We start from the raw sequence: 21,909 nt of genomic DNA, 5'->3' as shown, positions 1-21,909 counted from the left end.
TATGCATCTTAGTTTTAATTTTAATTTGAAATTGAGTTTTCTAGGGTTTAATTAGGAATGAAATATAATTTGGGGATTTTGTTGAAATTAATTAGGTCTTTGATTTAAGAATTTTGTTGAGATGTTTGATTTGATGTTGGCATTGTTAAGATGTTTGATTTGTTGTTGGTATGTTAATGTTTGACTAAATTCATTGATGCTATTATGAGAAATTGTTTGATTTTTTGTCAACAAAAAGATTTTATTACAGTTGAACATTACTATCGCATTGATGTATTTAATGATGTGATAGATTGTATGTTGAGGGAGTTAAATGACAGATTTCCAGAGCAAACAGTTAAACTTCTTATTCTTACCTCAGCATTGATCCTCGTAATTCCTTCAAATCATTCAATATTTGGCATCTATGTAAACTTGCTGAGAAATTCTATCTTGCTGATTTGATCCAAGTGACTTAAAAGGTTTGGAAATTGAGTTGAGGTATTTTCAAAATGATATGCATCGCCTTCCTTGCTTTAAGGACCCCACCACTCTTCCTCAGTTATGTCAACAATTGGTGGAAATAACTTTGTGCAAAAACTACCATTTGCTTTCTGATTGATTGGTTGGTGTTGACTCTTCCTGTTTCTACAACAACGGAACGAACTTTTCATGTATGAGAATTATTAAGAATAGACTTGAAGCACCATATGATGAATTCCTTGATTGCATGATTTTCCACATTGAAAGAGAGTTTGCTAATTGAAAGTTAGCATCATGACATGACATTTGATTCTGAAAAATTGAAGATCAAATCCTCTTACATACATATATATATATATATATATATAGATTTTCTAGATAATTCTCCCAAGGAGATAAGCAAGTTACAATCTCGAGAGAGGATATGTCTCAAACTAACCATCACGGGTAAAATATCACAAGGGCTGAAATTGGGAAAGAGATTAGGTTCCTTTTCAAGAAAATCGAAGTGATTATTATCTTTGCAATAAATAAACACAATCACCCTACGAGAAGAAGCAGTTTACTATAAATACAAGAAGGAGTTAAGGGACAACCAAAAAATCAATCAAAACAAAAACTCAAAATGATCACTTGATCTCAAAACCTTCAAAACAGAAGCAACCAAAGCTCATTAAACCACGACACACAAACAAACACACAACAACAATCAATCCAACACTCAAGTCATCAATCAAACAAACAACTCAAAATCAACTAGCTCACTTGAATTCCAAGTGAAAACTTTAGATTAGAATTCCCAAGATTTAGACTTAGAAAATAAGTCATTCAAAACGAGATTTCTCTTACAAATTTAGGTTTAGCAAACCAAGACAGCAGAGCTTGAGCTTTTCCCAAACATGAAAACCTCAACAAATCAAGAAGAGCATGAGTATTTATTGTTATAGTTTTGCCATCAACCATTTACTTGGAGATATTCTCACCCAAATTCACAATCGTTTGTTTGTCGGTAACTTGATCCATTCAAACTAAATCTGCTAGAATTTTTATTACTAAATGGTTCTCAAATCATAGCAAAACGGGCAAACACTAATAGTATCGATAATGAAGAGATAATTGAAGAATTTAAGATTTCTAAGCCTCATAGGGTACAATTTTAGATTAAAATAGTTTAGTTTGTGTGTTGCATTGCATTTACTTCTTGTTTTTTTTGTTAAGCTTTTATTTATGTATAGATATGCATATTTGAGGGTAAGACTCATTACGTCTCCCCTGAATAGGTGTATCTTTTATTTTATCAATAAAATTCACTCGTACTCGAGTTTTTAAAGTAAGTTTTGCCTACCTAACTTTTGAATCCTGGATCCGCCACTGCAATGAGCCTAGGTTTTTGAGTTATGATTCACCTTTTTTTAAAGATGAATGTGAATCTTTACAATAGAATTCAGGCATTATGACTTGTGAGTGTAAGTTCTTTTGTATGAAAGATAAAGAAAAAGATGTGTTATATATTCGTTTCATATAAGTTACTTTCGATGATTATGCTCATTAATGAATTCCAAGCCTCTACATTTATCTATTGTACATTTACTCGCATTTCGCTACATCTCAGCCATTCTAATGATCTAACCATTAAAAAGATGCCACATCATCAAGCTTTTGGTTAATATTTTTTCCCCTAAATTAACGTTGAGCTGACGTTAACTTTCTTGAGCTTCCTTTTTTTTTCAGTCTTCGTGCCTTCAACGTCTTTATCTGTGTTTACCATGTTTCTCATAAATCTTTCTCCAGCCTTTGTATACAATGGAAAATGGTTGCAAAAATCTTCAATTCCAATCAGGTCAATTTTTTTTTTCTTTTTCAGTGCACTTATATTTTTTTCTGCACCTTTTGGGGAAGAAAGAGTGATGCACATGAAAGTTTATATGATTCCTGAGTTTGAACTTTAATTAGAGTCCCTTCTTCTTCCTCGAATGACGAGAAAAAAAAAATTCATGTTTTGATATATTTCAATCAAAAGAGGAAGGGGAGAAAATACGTGCAATGAAAAAAAAAAAAAAGTTTTACTTGACTGGAGTTGAAATTCTTGCAATCAAGGGAGATATTTCATTGAACTTCCATTGATAAAACGAATGGAGAAGGATGTACGACGAACAACAGGAGAAATATGTTCATGCCATGTAAAGACGCTCAAGGGCACGAAACTGATGGCATAATTGTTAATGTTAGTTAAAAAAGAAATTCCAAGCTTGATGACGGGGCATGTCTTAAGTAGTTAGATTATTAGGATGGCTGATATGTAACGAAATGCGGGTAAATGCACATACATAAATGTAGAGGCTCGAGATTCCTCATCAATATAAAAATTTAACTGCTCTATCGTGAGGTTAACAGAAGTATAAATTCCACTCAACCTTGCAATTTCATGTTCCACAATAATTTATTTTTGCTCATCGACAAACAAATTAGTATGTGTCAAGTATAATTAGACTTGTTAAATTGAGGCACCTGTCATTTTAAGGAGAGAGACTTTGATGTAATAGGGATAACACTTTTTGCTATCTTCAGCCAATAGTGCAATGACACGTGGAATAATTTTTCCATATATCATTGCATTATTTGTCAGAGATAGCAAAACACTGTAATCCATGTTACAAAAAAGTTTTTTTGCATTTTAAATGAAGTACATAAATTCAACCCAATTGTGTGTTATAATTTGAATAAATTAGTAACTTGGACGAAGCAATCACACACAAGTTTTTTTGGGACTGAAGGAAATAAAACTACACATGCCTTCATGACAAGTTACCTTTCCATCTATCTTTATCATCAAACATGAACATAAAGCGTTTAGAATTTTTTATTTTTTAAAAACACAGCTAACAAAACATCTATGTTGTGTGCATAAATCAATAAGATCTGCAAAGGGGTTGTATCTTCTTTTAAGCCTTATGTGTATTAGGTTTAATTATTCTAATGCTTCCAGAAGTTATGTTCAAATCTCACATGGTCTTTGAAACTTATGGTCAAATTTCATATTGCCCCCGAAACTTAAAGTGACCCACCAATGTTTTGTCTCTCATTTTGTCTCTTACCATTAACTCCGTTAAATAATCTATTAACTACAATGATGTGGCATGTGTGAGACCCATTATTTTGATCGAAGTACATGACATGTAAATGCCATGTGTAAAAACTAGCGGTGACATTTTAGACCGAAAAACTAAAAAATTGCAAAAACCAACAGACTATTTACCGCAATGAAACCGCGATCGTGGTAAACCGAACCGCATTTGAGGTTGCGGTTGAGGTATTTGATTTTCAAAACTTGCCGTTACCGCAAACCACAAAGTATAGTCAATTTATGTTGTTTTATTTGATCTTCTTATAATAAAATGTACTAAACTATGTTGTTTTATTTGTAGATAGCATTGATGCTCAAACAACACAACGAGGGTTCTTCAAATCCACTCACCACCAACACTTGAGTTTGTAACTTTATTGGTGCATTGCATTTTTCTTTTAGTTTGTAACTTTAATTAACTTTGAATTGGATTTTTCTTTTTAGTTGTAATTTTAATTCATTTTGCTTTGTATTTTCCTTCTGATTTGTAACTTTAAAGGATTTGGAATTGGAATGCTTGAGAAGTTTAACTTTAATTGGAATGTTTGGAATTGTAACTTTAATTTTCTTTAGGTTGTGAATGCTTGAGAAGTTGAGGAGATTGTGAATTTATATATGCTTGAGAAGTTGAGGTTGTATATTTATTTATTTAGGTTGTGAATTTATATTTTTATAAATGTTTGAGAATTTGCGGTTTTAAACTGCTAATTCGCGGTAACCGACCACTTTTTGTCCCAAAAAGTGGTCGGTTTGTTTCAAAAATCACCATACCGTAAATAGTCGGTCGGTTTGCGGTTTGGGCAAAAATTCGTGGTTACCGAACCACAACCACCCCTAGTAAAAACATTATATATTTTTGCTTGGGTTTTGTGCTAAAATGATCATTCTTCACAACTCCATACAATGTCTCTTTGTTCCTATAGTGCTTCTTTAATGCAAGAGGGTCTATTTAAGAATAGAAGTTGTGAAAAAAAGAAAAAGAAAAAGAAGGTTATTTTAGCAAATTTCTATTTTTTCATTTAAAAAAATGTTTTTCACTCTCCTCATTTTCACCAAAAAACATTTACTTGTAACATGAATAATATTGTTTTGCTATTTTCGGCCAATAACACAATGAAACGTGAAAAAATTGTCTCACATGTCATTGTGTCATTGGCAAAAATAACAAAAAGTGCTATCCCTTTGCATGAAAGTCATTCTCCATCTTCACACCCTCACATAGTCACAAACCCCATAGCTGCTATCGACTGAATTATTCAAGAAAAACCAAGGTCCAAGCTTTTCGTTCTCTCCCAGATTCAACAAATTTAAACCAAATTATCCACGAAAACTAGTGGGTTCTTCACGTTGCTTCCATGGAGCTAACAAGAAGGCCATGCAAACCGTCCTTCAATGGGTTTTTTTTGCTTGTTGTTGCCATGATAATTAGAAGGAAATTTAAATTAAGTTTTGTTCTTACAACTTTAACAGGGAGGTCTGTGTTTGGAGAAATCTAAGAAATAAATTTATGAAGTTCTGAAGTTTGGGCACTTTGCTTGGGTTTGAGCCACAGGTTTGGAATAATTAAAAGTCCTGAAATATTTTGTTCATTCAAGTGAACCATTGTGGTTGTCTGTGAGAGAAGGAAGAAAAACAGGGACCTTTGCTTTACCCATCAATCAAATAGTTCCAATTTCCAAATGGTTCTGAAGAAGGGTGTGCTCCTGGTGGGTTTGGTTGGGGAAGATGGGGTTGTGTGCTAGAGGTGGCTGGGATATCAAGATGGGGCTATGGGGTTTGGTCTGGGTGGGAGTTGGGGAGAGGATCACCTGCTGCATTACAGGCAAAAATGGCAAGCTTTTTCTCATGAATGGTATTTTCTTTTTCCAGTGAGAGAAAGCTAAGTTTTGCCGAACCCGACATTTTGTTTTAATGCATCTGAAGATACTCTCCGCAGCTACTATTTACCTCTGCAGTCGAAACAACAAAGAGTTGGGAAGGGAAGGGATGACCATTTGGGCCTGAAAAGTTAAAGACCCCAACCCTTTCTCCCCCAATAGACATGACCCACATTCCCATCATGGAACTTTTCATACCATCAACAAATATTGATTTTCCAATGATCAGGATGATGAGTTGCATGAGTGAGAGAAAAATCACTTTCCAAATTCGGATTGCAAACACTGACAACTAAAGGCGTTTCTGATAGGTTCTGATAAAATAAAAGAACTTTAAAACATGCTTACGAGTCATACAGATGCTTTTAAAAAACAGCACCAAATACATTTTCACGAAGCACTTGAATTTTTAATGAAAATTACAACCAGCTAGAAAAATGTTTATGAGCAAAGATATATATCAATCCAATTACCATTGTAGAAAGATGATGGCAGTTAAGGAATATGAAAAAGGCAACTGTAAAATTACTCTTCCAAAACAACCAACATGATTTGACAACCCGTAAGAATGCTCCAATTAACTAGACCTATGAGGTTGATTCAGTAACTGAGAGATGTACCATCTCTCAAAAGGTTCAAATGTCATTGTCAACGTCTGTAGAATTGGGCAATTCAATCCTGATCACAAAAGAATTAGCCAATTTCACATTGTGGATGTCCCTTTTTGCTGATGTTTTGCTTTTGAGCATGCTTCTGATCTTCAATTTTCATAGTTCATGTCTTATGCCAATATAAAGTGATAGAGCCTTTTTCTTTTTTTTGACATGGCAAAATACGCCTTGAATTGCATTGTTACACATTTCTCAGTTCAATTTTATTTTTATAATTGATTAATATTTAATTAATAATTGATTTGTAGTTCAAGTGGTTAAGAGGGTTTATCTATGAATACGTGGTCCTGCCTTAAATTCCTCTTCTCCATAATATTGTTTTTATCATGGGCGGTCTTACCATCAGGGCAGGGTAGGCAGCCGCCTACTCCAATTTTTTGCCAAACCAAAAATTACCCAATGCCCAATACAATCAAATTTCTTTTGCATACTCAAACCCAACCCACCAGGGGCGGTCCTACCCTAAGAGCAGGGTAGGCAGCATCACACTCCATTTTTGGCCAAACCAAAAATTACCTAATACCCAATACAATCAAATTTCTTATGCCTACTCAAACCCAATCCTTTTATTTATTTATTTATTTTAAAAAAGGTGTAAAATGGTGATGGGAAGGGATTTGTATCATTACAACTATTACCCATGTATTTGAGAAGACTATTTACTCATATACCTGAGGTCTTAGATTCGATTCCTCTTCAATATCGCTTGTATCAAATGAAAATGTGATATATGGTGGTTGGTTCATATAGAACAATTGTTAGGTTTATTGTCTTTGGTCGGTTGTACTACCCAATTTAGGTTTGGGACTTTATGTTTTTTGTGTTGTGGCCATCTTGCTTTCTTTATTGAATTTTATATTCGGGCAAAAGGAGAGTTGAGGATAACTATAAGGTGTGGTGCGGTTAGCAAATTGCCATATCTAGTTGGCGAGTTACCTGGTGCCTCAATGGCAGGGGTTCAAACCTTTGGAAACACTTTGTGGCCAGGGTCAAATCGAACCCCAAGTGAGGATTAATCTCACCCTTTAGGTGTGGGGACATCTCGTGGTATTTATCAAAAAAAGAAGAGTTGAGGATGGTTGGGCCACTGAATTTAAGTCCTCGTAAAACCATCTCGAACCATGTTGAAGCTAAACTCAAAATTCTACCCTCCAAAATACAATTATTCATATACTGTCCGGACTCAAATTACTTTTTCCTCCAACTATGTAGATTTATAATTTGAGTCCACAACTTTATTCAATTGTTTTAAAATGGTTAACCTTCATTTTTGTTTTGGCATTTCTTGACATTATTTTTGTTTCAACATTCATGATTTAATTTTATGAACATTTTAACCTAAAAAAATTCAAAATCCAAAACATAAATATTTTCACTTAAAAATAAAAACATATTAAAATAAACGAAAATTACAATTAAGATACATGACAATTACAAAATTATTTGGAATTAGATCTGATTTGAATTAACTATAAAAAATTATTTTCAACGTTGGATTTAATTCAGCAGTTGAATGTAAAATTTTCCAACTGAGATTGCGTAAAAATGATCCTGACAATTGATCATATAGCCATTGGAATTTTTAGAAAGAAAAATTGAAACATCAACCTCAAGTCAACGACTCTTGCATTTCCTTCAGCGACTCGTCAGGAGCTAGAAAAGGAGTGGGCAACAATTTGCTGCAACGTAGGGCAAGCTATGTATTTCGTTTACGTGGCCTTGATTGCTGGCATGCTGGGCTCCATAAAATTACCAATCCATGCAATATTCAAACTGAAATTCCACCTAAGATATTGCATGGCCTAAATTTTCACGTTCAAATACGTGGGTTGGAAATGGAATTTGGACTAAAATGTCAACTTTTCAGTTTTCACCCCATAGTTGGAGATGGTCTAAGGTTGTTGTATGTGATTTACGAGTGAGAGAGACCCACACACCTAAATTCATAATTATAATATACTCTATTAAATTCAGTCATCCAATCATAGCAGTAGTAGTAAATTAATATAGCCTAAGCCTAGTATGTGTCACGTATTAAGGGACCCATCAGCATTCAAAAAACTTTTATGTTCAATTCGGGTTGCCCTTGGATTCCTCATTTTCTTGAGTTTGAATCACCCAAATATGGTCTAGTTTAGTAGAAAATGGTATTGACTTACAGATCAGTGATCTTATGTTCGAAATTTCATGATACTTTGACAGTATGTATGAGAACCCCCTTATTAACTTTGGGAAAATAAAGAAAAAAGAATCATCGACCTATTTGTATATTGCCCACAATGACCCTTGCTTGTTTTGAGAAAAATAAATATTTTGTTGTGACAGTTATATCCACTGGCGGATTTGTGCAGCGCAAGGAGGTGCACTGCACCTTGATGCCGGAAATCTCCATTAGAGGTGCTGGAGTTGCACCTCGCTTTGACGCACATAAGGTGTTCGATGAAATGCGCAAGTATTGGCGCGCATGTTTTTTTTTAACTAAGCTGGCCAAAACGACGTTTTGGACTAGGGTTTTTAAATAATAATAAAAAGTAAAAAAACAGAAACTGATGTTGTAAACGTGGGCCTTTTTGTAGGCTTTTCAAATGGTTTTATTTCCTTACTTAATTGGGTTTTAATTGAGAGTTCTCTTTATTTAATTGGGTTTTGGGAATTCCTTAATCAAGTAGGGTTGAGGATTCTCTCTATAAAAGACCAATTTAACATCACCCAATTTCATCAAAGTGTGTGTGCATCACAAGATTCCTGCGTTTTTTTTCCTTCTTGAGTAGGCCAATCCAAAGTAAGTTGAATGCATTTTTTTTTCTTTGAGCAAACTCCAATTTTGTTTATTCTTTTTTTAATTTTTTTTTTGGTGTGTGGTTATTTAGCTCTCTGTATTAGTAAGATCAGTAGCAAATTCGAGTGAATACCAGGCTACGTGACATGTTATTCAAGGTACAATTAATTTTTATTTATTTATTTAATTGATAATTTGATATTGATTTATTTATTTAATTGATAAATTATAGTCAATTAGTCGCAATAATATATATAAAACCCTTATTTTGTTTTAATTGTACATTTATGGAACGGTACTTTCAGAGAAAGAGTTTAAATCCTCCTTCAAATAATCCGAGTAGTTCAAATCCTCCTTCAAATAATCCGGCTAGTTCAAATCAACCTTCAAATAATTCGCCTACTTCACATCCTCCCTTGAATAATTCGGGTAGTCCAAAACGATTGGAGGTCACTGAGTTGGATGAAATATTGGCTAATCTTCCTGTAGACCCTGGACTTAGACCTTCAATGACTTATTATAATCTCAATTTTCGAGAACAAATCTGAAGAGCCTATCTGCAAAGCGGTCCTTGTCAGCCTAAAAGCCAAAATGACATGCCTCAAACACTTATGGGGGAGAGTAATCGACGTTTTCTTGTAAAATGGTTTGATTCATTTGTTTGGTTGGAGTATAGTAAAGAGAAAGATGTTGCATTTTGTCTTCATTGTTATCTTTTTAAATGCAACTTTGATAAACAAGGAAAGACTGGAAGCGATGTCTTCACTGTGAAAGGGTTTAAAAATTGGAGGAAGGGACCCGAGAATGACATGTTTGAGTCCAGCTTATAATTTTACAGCTTTTGACAAACAAAAAATACTTCGTTTTGCTAAATTTTACCCTCAAGAATTTAATGACCGAGACCTCATGAAGCTTGAAGATTAACTTGGGCTTTATATTTTTGATATGCAGAGCAGCAAAGAGTTTTCATCATTGAACGAAATTACTGATCTAGCAGAAAAATTGGTAAATACAGGAATGAATAGAATATACAACTATGTGTATTTACTTCTTACATTGGCTTTAATTTTACCCATCGCAACTGCTTCGGTTGAGAGAGCTTTTTCAGCTATGAATATTGTGAAAACACCATTGCGTAACAAAATGGGAAATCAATGGTTGAGTGATAGCTTGGTTGTTTACATTGAGAAAGATGTTTTTTCTTGTATTAGTAATGCAAATATAATGCGACGTTTTCATGATATGAAACCTCGTCGGCAACAATTGTAGGTTAATTGTAATGTTATTTTTTTAATTAATATGAATAACATTAGTATTGTTTAAATGATAAGGATGTTTAGTTGTCCTTTTTTTTTGTTTTTTTGAATTCTTAGCTTTTAAAAATTGCACCTCCGCTGAAATCCTGGATCCACCGCTGGTTATATCGTTATGTGATGTTATTTAAATTCATGTATTATAATATAAGTTAATTAGTAATATTACGTTGCCTCTCCACAAAAAGGTCAACAAGAAGCCAATTACCCCTTTCACGATTCCTAGAATTTGGCTCATGGTGCTTCATCTCTCATGCCAGACTGATACAGCCTTCGTATGGATAGCCAAATGTAATGAGTTTTTGCGGTTTAACTTCCAAAACCTCTTCTTCTCTAATTAAGCTTAATGTTTTAGAATTTGAGATTATAATTTCACTAAAATTATATCCTCATACTTACAACAAGAGTTCGACTCTCGCCTTCTTATAAGAAAGTCAACAAATAAAAAAGCACACTAAATAGTACCATGGTATCTGACTACACTTAAATTTCTTAAGCATTACTTAGAAGAGTCATTCCAGATATGTTTTTCTTAATAGTAGTTTGGATAAAAGTTTAATTGAAACGATCCCGGGCCGTCATGGGCTGAGCTCAAGCTGGCCGGGCCCAAAACCCCTTTCAAATCCATTGAAAACTGGGCTAAGATTGTGCACATTCAGTAACGCGCATGTATTAACGGCGTCTTCTACAGCATGGCGACTGCAACTGAAGAAACCGCAGCAAATTGTCAGAGCTCAGCAATCTAACAGCTCACTTCCAGAACTGGATCCAGAGTTCTTTCGGGTATTTTTTAGCTGTTTGCATTCTGAATTAGTGCATTTTCGTATAAATTGTTTGGTTTCCTAGAAAGCATGGGAAAATAAAGTTTTAGAAAAAAATTGTATGTTAACTGTTGTATGCTTGGCTCGATTCAAAACAAAGTTCTCTGTTTTCCCCTGCATTTTCTTACCAGCCAAGGTTAAAAGGCAGCAATTCCTTCTCAAAGATTGTACCTTTGATATGCTTAGAAGTGATTATTAAATCCGCTGCGGTGTTAGGCTAGATTATTCTGAAATGTGTATGCAATCAATTAGATATCTTAGATTATACCTTTCTTCTGTCTTTACAAAATGGATGGGATATTTCAGAGTTGACAGAAAACTTGGACACAGGTTGTAAATGTTCATAAAATGGTTATGTAAATACGAGCATTGCATAACCATTGAAAAGTTTTATCAAGCCTAGAGATTTTGTCTGGCAGAAGTCCCCAAATTGAGACTTTTTCTGTTGTGAAATTTAAATTTTTACATTTGTTTAAAATGCTTTGATGCTGGACTTTTGAGTTTGGCTCAGGTTATTGCAGTCTTTGTATTCTCAGGTATTGAACAGTTAAATCAAGATCAACAAGATGGGACTAAAAAAATTTAATCTAGTATCCTCAGTAACTAAATGGGGTTTATGGAAAAAGAACTTTCAATTACAATGGATTTCGTATATATTCTCAGCCAATGTTTTTGCTAAATTTTGTTTTCAGTAATGTTGAACCGCGGAAACAGATCGAAGGCATGGAATGGGCCTCAAAACCGTTTGGCTGGACTAGTGGTAGTGTCTGTTACAGTGTTTCTTCTCATTTTCATATTGTCAGTTGGCAACAATGATCAAAAGCCCAGTTCATTACTTGAACTTCCAAAGGAAAAGTGGCATAGCTTTAAGTCACTGGTGCAACTTTCACCAACCTTAGAGTTTCGAAATGGAACTGATGTAATATGGCAAATACCAGATTCGCCTAAAGCAGTTCTTTTTCTTGCTCATGGTTGCAATGGTAGAGCTGCCCACTTTTGGGACAAGTCTACTCACTGTCCTAACTGCATTGGTTTGCCAGAAGAAAGACTAATTGCTCTTCATGCTCTTGCTCGAAAGTTTGCTGTCCTTACTATATCAAGTGCAGGGATATGCTGGACTCTTGGGGAAGAGATAATTATTGTTAAAGATATTATCAAATGGTGGGTTAAGAAGAACAAGCTTGAAAAGCTTCCTCTTGTTGCTATGGGGGCCTCTTCCGGGGGATACTTTGTTTCTGTGCTTGCCACCGTGTTGAAGTTCACTAGTATTACAATTATGATTGCTGAAGGGAAGTTTGATAAAATGGATATAAAAGAGAGCTATCCCCCTACCCTTTTCATGCACATGCCAAAGGATATATTAAGAAAGCAAAAGATAGATGAGTATATGCAAATTTTAAGAAATAAAGGGGTTGATGCTGCAGAGATTGAATGCAAGGAGTTCCCCTTGTCGCCACATCTCTTAGCTGATAGAATCCCAGGTCTTGATCTGTCTGTTTCTGCTAAGCTATTTGAACTCTTCCGGCACAAGGGTTTTATTAATGAGAATGGATATATGAAGAATGATGGGCGTAGAACACGTTGGAAAGAAGCTGTCAGAGAGAGTAAAATTATTTTCCCAGACAAGCATCTGTCCCATTACATTCAGGAGGAGTTAAATCTGGCATTTGCATACCATGAAATGACTAGCTTGCACTCTGACAGGATGTTTATATGGTTTGAATCTCATATGAGGTAACTGCTTGTCAAATTCTCCCTTCCTCTGCCTTGACCAGTATGGTGGATCCAGCCCAGAATCTGAAGTAATTTAAATGTATTTCACTCTCCATTTTGAGGGAATGGATTTGAAAAACACATATAGAATTGTTCTTTTGCATCATTCAGAAATCAATTGGCTCTCCTTGAAGAAAAAGCTGTATTGAGCTGGCTGAAGTACTAGATAAGCTTGAAGGGTGCATGCTCAAGAGTATATGATGGATGTAAATCAGATGTTAGGTAAACTTTCTGTCCCTAAAAGGAAAGAATTCAATTGTAAACCAATCTTCCTATTCACATGATGTTGAAGTAAGAAAGAATTACAAAAGTAGTTTACTGTTCAATGATCTTTGCATGGGTTCCAACATTTTCATTTCTTAGACAAAGACAGAGACACCATCTGTTTCTTGTTCTTCATGGAGAACTGAGCTCTTTTTAAGCTTACTCTTTTCATTTTGGCCTTGCATTTGGTATATTTACCTGAAACTAACATGCTAACATTCATCTTATCTCATATCTACTTTTATATTTTCTGAGTGTTGATTTTTAGGAAATTGTTGCCTTGAAAATTTTGAGGTGCATGTTGCAATTAATGCTTGTTGTACCGAGGGAACATGTATAACCTTGTATCATCGTGTCCATGTTTATATAATGAGGCATCAAAAGGTCTTCTGAAGCTTTGTGAATAGGTGCATCTTGGGACAGACATCTGTGGGTTGCACTAGACAAATATCAGAAGCACAATGCTTTAAGTAAATAGAAGATGGCAAGTAGCCTTGACCCCTAAGATTAAAAACTAACCTACAAACACATTCTAGGTTGGACAATGGATGAACATTCAACTGCTATCAGAAAATCATTGCTACACATTTTGAATTGTAGACTCATCTGTCGCCCCCTCTTTACTCATAGTCTCATCCCATCCCTTTTCATACAAGGGTTTTTCTACAGAGCGAATTCATATTGTATGCGAACACAGTTGTGGTCATTAGATTGACAGATTCAACCATCTCAAGTACTGAAGATGCATACTTTCACATAAATTTTCTCATCCCGTCCAAAAAAGTTGTTTGAATTATAATTACCATTATTTCTCAATTATTATTTTTCAATCTCACTAATTTCTCAAAAAAGTTGTTTAAATATTTTTCCTATATTTTATTTTTGTTGGTTAGGTTGGTATCCATTTATTATTATGTTTAATGCTTGATTGTACTATTAAGTACATTTAAGAAATTGGGCTGTGTTTTCCTAATTGAGTTTGTCTGGGGCATGCCTTTAACTCAATTTCAATTATCTACCACATTGTCTTTGTCATTCGCCTAGCTCATGAAAGTTTATTTTTGTTTGTATAATGTCTGTCCTTGTGTTTACATTTTTCTACTGATTTACAATGTAGAGATAGTCAATATTGAAGATTTAAGACGGTGGGCCTTGTATTTTTTGCTTTTCTGCAACATGCAACTGCCATGCTAGAAAATTTAATGCACTCGATTTTACAAGACCAGTGGCACGAACTGACCTTTTATTATAATAACTTTGCACCCTGCGATCATGCAATATGACCTGTAAAGATAGTACAATGGTTTTAATTTTTATGTTACTTTCACATTAAGAGCATCCACAGTAGGGGATGTAAATTCAGGAGTGTAAAGTTACTTTTACATCCCCTTTACACCTCCGGGGGTGTAAATATGTTTTTTGCTCCAATGGGAGGGGTGTAAATTCTGAGGTGTAGCCGTGGGTCCTAGCCTTTTTATGTTGACTTTTCTTCATTTTTCTTCTTTTTTCTCGAGTGGGTCCCGCCTGCAAGGGATGTAAAAATAAATGTAAATATACATTTTATTTTACATCCCATGGTGGTGATGTATATTTACATCCATTTACATCTCTCCATTGGAGACGATTCCGGTGACTCGGGGTGTATATTTAACATACACCCCCCACTATGGATGCTCTAATTAAGTGTCTAAAATTTGGGATTTTTTGGTGGTTGTAATACTGTTGCTTCTTTTATGCTGGACATATATGCTGCATGAGATGTGGTTCAATGAAATCTGAAATCTTATTTAAAACTAAAACAACATAAGCTAAGCATTAAATTAATGTAAACCCAGTATCCATCTTAAAATGCTGTAGCATTTTAAATATAATTGGGCACTAAAGAACACAAATTTCTAGAACAAAACACACTCTGAAATAGTCTTAGATATAGGTAAAGAACTCGTAGTCATGATAAACTGTGAAATGAAATGAAAGCAAATGATGATATGATTGAGATCAGGCTCTAGGCTTGAGTTTTCCTTCATTGGCCAGCTTGAACACACGGGCTTGAGATGCTGCAGCTTTGTTTGATCCCAGAGCTCCCACAAAGCTGTCCCTGACTTGCTTGGTTGTGAAATGGAACCTGTTATCAACCATGGAATTCAGCAAGGCAGCAGTTCCTTGTCTGTAGAGTTCACCAAGCCCATCAGTATGTGTATTGGAAAGCGCTTGCTGCAAGCTCATGGTGCTTGAGCCAAACCCTGGAAGGCTATTCACTCCAAATGCATGGCCTAAAGTTCCCCACCAGCCTAACAGACCCCATATCACTGTGGGATGGTTCCTCCAGTAGCTGCAAAACATGGTAATAATTTTGTGACTTAGAGATGGCATTGAAGTTATATATACACACACATAGCTTCAGTTGAGGGATCCCTTGTGGGTTCACTCCGCATTGTATTTCAATGACCCGAACAATATTACCATATATGTATATATCTGATCAGTTTTGTGATTAATTGGAACTTACATGCATGTAAACGGTGGAGAGTTGGGATCAGGAAGAAAAGGGGGTGTAGGAATGCTAGGAGTGTTTGGGTCAGTTGGTGGGGTTCCAATGTATGGGATTGGGGGGCTAACAATGTCTGGTGTGGGAGGGGTTAAAACGTCTGGTGTTGGTGGGGGGCTGTAGCCTCCTGAAGTTGGTGGAGAGTTATAGTAGCCACCACCACTTGGAGGAGTTGAGGGTGTTGATGGCTCGGATGGAGTTCCAGGGTCGTGTGATGGAGTTGGGTTGTGATATGGTGGGGTGCCACAGTTGGAAGGTGGTGATGATGGTGTTGGGTGGTGGCTTCCATGAGAGGGGGGTCTGTGAGAGCCACCACCATGTGATGGTGGATCGGAAGGAGTACTGTGTGAACCTGCATTAATAAAAGACGTGTTAGATATTACAATGTTACTGACTTGATCATCAGCCTAATGCATGCTATGACATAGTTTCTGCTATATGCTAGCTAGATGTTTGTGATATAAACCATATTTTACAATTTGAACCCAAAACATGTTTGTTTACTGTGATGAACTCACATATTTAGGGAAGAAAAGTGGCATTTTGTTCTTGTAGTGTAATATTTTAAACTGGTAACTGAAACAATCAACTTTGCAAGAATATCAATCTTGAAGGACAAAAATATATAGAGTACAGACAAAATGTGTGTGTTAAACAGATCAACAATGCACGTGTTAAGACCAGAAACGGAAATAAAAAAAGAAGAAAAAAAAAACAGAAATAATGTGTGTGTTCTGTGAAGAAGAGAGAGAGACAGAGAGACCTCCAGGAGGGCTTCCTGCATGTGGGTCTGGAGAATAGTAGGTCTTCTGGCCTTCAACAGTGGAGGACATAACAGGGATGACCAAGTTCTGGGATATCATCCCAGCAACCAAAGTCCATATGAACAAAGAGGCAACTCTGCTTCTCACTCTGCCCATTTTTTTCTTCTTAGAATACACTGAGGAAAGGAGGAAGCAGAAGTGAAGGATGGATTGATTCCAGGAGGAAGGGTGAAATATATAGGGTAGATGTAGAGAAGTTAATATTAGCAGGTGAAGGAGTGCTGTAGTTAGTTGATGTGCTGCAGGTGCATTTATCATCCTATTTACTCTTATGTTTTTACAATAATGGTATCAAGTTTTGAAGTAGCTTTGAGACACAAACCACATAAAATCAAATGAAAGGTCTCTCTCTCTCTCTCTCTCTCTCTCATATAATTTATGTTCTGCATTACTTATGAAGTTGATTGAATCATGTGGCATGGGCTAATATGGGTGTTGACATATAATATTGCTTATCATTGATTCTGACCTGGATAAATGGGATTAGGGAGCTAATTGTTTTTTTTAATTTCTTGATGAAGCCTCTGCTTGGAAGCAAATACCTTTCAAGTTTAGAAAGCATGATATATAAAATGTGCCAAGAAAGGACAAATCTTCCCTCCCCAGCCTTGTGCGTTGGGATAATATATGGAAACCAATGCATGATCTGCCTTCAACTGGCTGTTTGCAAGCTTCAGCCTTCAATATGAATGAGACACCACTAGTGGCTGTGGACAGGTGGCAAACCAAATTTTTTCAATCATAAGTTCGTGAACTCCATCTTGCTCTGAGATCCAAGACAGTAACCCCAGAATAAGCATGAACCCAATTTAAGTTTGTCTCAAAACCAATCCAAACCTTCACTATCCTGTCATTATGTCTTTGTATTAAAATTTGGACTAGGATTAGATGTCCTGGTCCCTATTCAACCTAAATGGAATATTGTGTTAGATATGAGATTATTTAGAAATTAATTACAATATGGTACATGAAGTTATTTCAATCCCTTGTCCAAGATATGCCTGTATGCTAGATGTAGAGCCCTGAGCTAGTGGAGCCAACCCATATATTTGTGTAAATTGTGATGGGCCATATGAAGATTTCTCAGCCTTAATTGTATAAAATTTTCAAGTACGGCTAGCATCCATCTCCTCTCTAGCATCTTCAGCTTCTACATCTTTGTGGGTTGGAAATGAACCAAACCATGTATGAAGAAGATCTTTTGTGGTTGTTGTTTGGGTAGGGAATTGAAACTGAACCAACCAACATCTTGTCGGGTATCAAATTTTGAAGAATTGGTCATGGTTTCGTGAAATCTGTCATGAAAAATTCCCCATTTTGGTCTCCATATAAATTTGTAACAAGCTATGCACATTGCAGATGGAAATTGTAGCTAGAACAAATATGTTGGAGATATGGTATGTATAAAAGATGGCAAATGACTCAAAATTCTGTATATGAACATAAAACTTTTATCAGACATAAAAGCATAAGGAAGGACCCCAACACCTGGTAGAAAGAGAGAGAGATGAGCCAAGAGATGCTGATCCATGAAGTGGGTTCTGTGTCAAACTTAATGAGTTTGACAGAGAGGTAGGTGAGATTGAACAAAAGTGTTAGGAGGAGAGTAAAGAAGACAGCAAAGAAGGGCATTGTTTTTTGAGGTTCGTAATTGAATCACTTTCAAGTTTCAAACCCCTCTGACCATAAATTTGAAGCATATGAGAGAGAGAGAAAGAGAGAGAGAGAGAGAGAGAGAGATGTATGTCATTCAACCCAAGTTTTATGGCTGTGTAAGAGACAGGTTGGCTAATGGCCATGCCACAGTAGGTTCATGAGTTGTCACACATTGGAGAAGGTCACAGTGAAACAGTAAGTAAAATTCCGCAGTGATGGATGGCAAGGAGGCCTATGGAGCTACAAGCTAGCTAGCCACTGATGAATTTAAAAATATGGTTTTGGATTTGGTGGCAGTTGAAAGCATTAATCCCATAAAATTCTTCAAGAATTTGGTGCAATAATTATACAAAAATATGATGATAAGTGAAAATGTCTACAAAGAATATTAATTAGCCTGGTCTAACTTCAATGAGCAAAAGAACAATGGTTTATAATATTAATTAATCCAAGATTAATCATAGCTCTAAATTCAAAGACTAATTTTTGAAGCCATCTGCTTATGCCATGTTTGCTGTAAAATCAGTTTTCTTGATCCAGAGACCTTTTTCCTGGGAACCCCATTAAAAGGTCCATTTCCTTTTCTTGGGTAGAGAGGGAGGGAGTTTCATTGTCTCTCTAGCATGACAAGTTCCACTGCTGCTTCTGTGGAATTTCCTAACAGAGAGAGACTGGCTGCAAATCTTATCAATGCTCACACACAGGTCCCCAAATTGTTTTTGCTATAGAGATGTGAATTTACTGCTACAACTGTACCATTAACTGCTACAACTGACATCCTCTCAAAATAAACTTCAATGTCTGGCTTTGCATCTCCTTAAAACATGTATGATATGTGCATATCATGGATGGTGCTTGCTTTGATAGATTTTTGGTGCTGGAAGAAGATTATGTACTCAACCATGTACTAAATGTATGACACTATGGCTACAATCCATAGAAGACATACATACCCATATACAACTGACTAATTATTTATCTCAGCAACAGAGCCACATGTAGACATAGGATGGATTTGGACGTCCCAACCTGCATGTAGCTCTACGTTTTTTTTAAAGATATTTGAACTTCTTGGTCCCTTCAGAAAAAGTCTTTTGACTCTACCCCTGGGCATGAGCTTTGTATCATAAATATATATATGAACCTTATCTTTAGGAATGATGAATAATATATTCCACACATAGATCCACAAATTTTGGTCCCTAACATGGCTGTTGGTTAATTTATGCACGAGGCATGCCCTTTGCAGGATGATATATATTTTATATATACTGCGTTTCTTAGCATTGGTTTACCCCAATATTTATCCATTATTGCAACATACACATATATGGCATGGCATGGTTCCAAGTTCTCTTCTGTTATTGTTGAAATCAGCAATGAGGCGAGAGGGAAAAGATTCCACGGTTTTCATCATGTGTTAATTTTTATGTGAGAGAGAGAGAGAGAGAGAGAGATTGTATGGTATCAGCAGCCTAACCAGATCTTTTGGGATTTCTTTTGTGATTAAAAATTTAAGAATATTTGACTGGTCGGCAGCAAGAGATTGTATGCTTCTTCTAGATATACATTTTTATGCAACATTATATGGTGATCTTTGATTATGTGTCATTCTCTGGGGCGGTGGACTTTTGATCCTTAGCTCAAAAGCACATGCAGGGTCTGTGGTCACTGCTTTCATACCCACTAGAAATATGGGAACTTAACTTTGAGTCAACGTAATTGGGATGATCTTAGCTGTTGATTTTGTAGAAAAAGGATATAGAATTTGTGGGACGGTCAGGACTTCATGATTGGTTGACTTTTCAGAAATCAACAGGGGTTTGACTTTCTGGTTTTTCCTTCTATAAAGCAAACAACAATCTGCTCACCTGATACTACATTATTATTATTTGAACTGTAAAATTCCAGCTTTTTTAGTCCATCTACAATATCAAATCATCAATGGCTAATGAAATTAGCCATCTTTGTTTTTGTTTCTTATGCATTTTGGCTGCAATGGTCTTTATCATCATTTTCTTGAAGCACAAGAAACACTGTAACACAGACAAGCAAAATCTGCCACCTGGGGAAATGGGGCTTCCTTGGATAGGCCAGACCATGGAGTTCTACAAAGCTCAACGTAAAAACAGATTGTTTGACGATTTTGTACAACCCCGGATTACGAAATATGGCAAAATCTTCTCAACACATCTCATGGGATCACCAACTGTGATTGTAAATGGAGCCAATGCTAATAAGTTCCTGTTGTCCAATGAGTTCAAGTTGGTGGTGAGCTCGTGGCCTTCCGCGTCGGTTCAGCTGATGGGGAAGGACTCCATCATGGAAAAACAAGGAGAGAGGCACCGCTGCCTTCGGGGGCTTATAGGCTCAAGCCTTGGCCAGGCAGGGCTTGAGACTTTAGTGCCCAAAATATGCAACTCTGTGCAGCTGCATTTGGACACGAAATGGAAAGGCCAGGACAAGATTAGCCTATATCATTCGACGAAAATCTTGACGTTTACCATAGTGTTTGAATGCTTGTTGGGGATCAAAGTGGAGGCTGAGATGTTGGAAACCTTTGAGAGAGTTTTGGAAGGGGTTTTTTCAGCACCAGTTGTGATTCCTGGGTCCAGTTTTTGGAGAGCAAAGAAAGCAAGGAAGACGATAGAGAAAATGCTGGTTGAAGTAGTAAGAGAGAAGAGGATGCAAATGGAAGGCAAGCTAGAAGAACAAGAGGAGCAGGGAGGGATGTTACTGTCGCGATTGGTGGCTGGGATGATTCGAGGAGAAATTACCAAAGAGGAGGTTGTTGATAATGTGGTTTTGCTAGTTTTTGCAGCTCATGATACTACTTCCTTTGCCATTGCCATGACATTCAAAATGCTGGCTCAGAATCCTTATTGCCATAGTCTCCTACTTAAAGGTATATAATCTTTCATGCAGTCCAAGTTCATCCAACAGCAAAAATAAGTTTAATCTGTTATCCGAGAAACTCCGCATTCAACAAGCTTATCAGTGAGGTTCATTTCATTTCCCATCAGAACATGCTGAGATAATGAGAAGCAAAAGACCAGGTGAAAATCTGACATTGGATGACACAAAGAAGTTGAAGTATACCTGGCAGGTTGCTCGTGAAAGCATGCGGCTCTTCCCTCCTATATTTGGCTCTTTCAGGAAAGCCATTGCTGACATTGAATATGAAGGCTTCACCATTCCCAGAGGATGGAAGGTACATATGTGTTCTGCTTTGGCCACACTACAATTTTATGCAGGTTTATACTTACAGGGTTTGGACTAATTTTTAGTGGTTTATTTTATTCAGGTTTTGTGGACAACATATGGAACACATTACAATTCAGAATATTTTCAAGATCCTCTGAGTTTCAATCCAAGTCGGTTCGATGAGTCTGTTCCACCGTATGTGTTTCTTGCATTTGGTGGAGGGCCAAGACTGTGTGCAGGGTACCAACTGGCCAAGTTGAATATCCTCATATTCGTGCATTTTGTTGTTACTCTTTACGATTGGTCTTTGCTCTATCCTGATGAGCCTGTAACCATGGATCCCCTCCCATTCCCTTCCCATGGGATGCCTATCAAAATTACCCCAAAGTTATTTTGAATAGCACAACAACCAAAAGTTCTTGCAGCTCATCACTTTATCAGTAACCAGGAAAACTCACATAATCAAAGATTTATGCCCCCAAGTTAGCTTTTGATTGAATCAGTGTCTCGTCTACTAGATGTGAAGACTCTATTTCAATTCATATTCCAGACAAGTAATAACAAACAATAGGCTGACACGAACTTCGAATGCC

The 21,909-nt window shown here is 36.2% G+C and overlaps 3 protein-coding genes across 4 annotated transcripts; 2 read left to right on the top strand and 1 right to left on the bottom strand.

Annotated features, from left to right (window-relative positions):
• Nucleotides 1–10,881: 10,881 nt before the first annotated feature.
• LOC103328760 (secretion-regulating guanine nucleotide exchange factor) lies at nt 10,882–14,057 on the top strand. Of its 2 annotated transcripts, XR_016126226.1 has the most exons (3): nt 10,882–11,009; nt 11,740–13,042; nt 13,754–14,057. XR_016126226.1 is itself a non-coding variant. In XM_008231174.3 (2 exons), exon 2 carries the CDS (start codon nt 11,742–11,744, stop codon nt 12,783–12,785), a length of 1,044 nt encoding a protein of 347 aa, XP_008229396.2. In that variant the 5' UTR covers nt 10,882–11,009; nt 11,740–11,741; the 3' UTR covers nt 12,786–13,146. The 2 variants fall into 2 exon arrangements, 1 of the variants encoding a protein (XP_008229396.2); XM_008231174.3 differs by lacking the exon at nt 13,754–14,057 and having other exon boundaries at nt 11,740–13,146.
• Nucleotides 14,058–14,848: 791 nt separating this feature from the next.
• Nucleotides 14,849–16,607, bottom strand: PDF1 (protodermal factor 1). Its single transcript, XM_008231175.2, has 3 exons — nt 16,396–16,607; nt 15,594–15,984; nt 14,849–15,416 (listed from the first exon to the last, which is right to left on the bottom strand). Exons 1-3 carry the CDS (start codon nt 16,550–16,552, stop codon nt 15,083–15,085), a joined length of 882 nt encoding a protein of 293 aa, XP_008229397.2. The 5' UTR covers nt 16,553–16,607; the 3' UTR covers nt 14,849–15,082.
• A 3,414-nt stretch (nt 16,608–20,021) lies between these two features.
• On the top strand, nt 20,022–21,827 carry CYP718 (cytochrome P450, family 718). Its single transcript, XM_008231232.2, has 3 exons — nt 20,022–21,017; nt 21,136–21,323; nt 21,417–21,827. Exons 1-3 carry the CDS (start codon nt 20,057–20,059, stop codon nt 21,711–21,713), a joined length of 1,446 nt encoding a protein of 481 aa, XP_008229454.2. The 5' UTR covers nt 20,022–20,056; the 3' UTR covers nt 21,714–21,827.
• The last annotated feature ends 82 nt before the right edge of the window (nt 21,828–21,909 follow it).

This window comes from Prunus mume, linkage group LG4 (assembly GCF_029339155.1).
Source record: "Prunus mume cultivar Tortuosa linkage group LG4, ASM2933915v1, whole genome shotgun sequence".
Classification (NCBI taxonomy): Eukaryota; Viridiplantae; Streptophyta; class Magnoliopsida; order Rosales; family Rosaceae; genus Prunus; species Prunus mume.
This window is presented reverse-complemented; position numbering and strand designations above follow the sequence as displayed.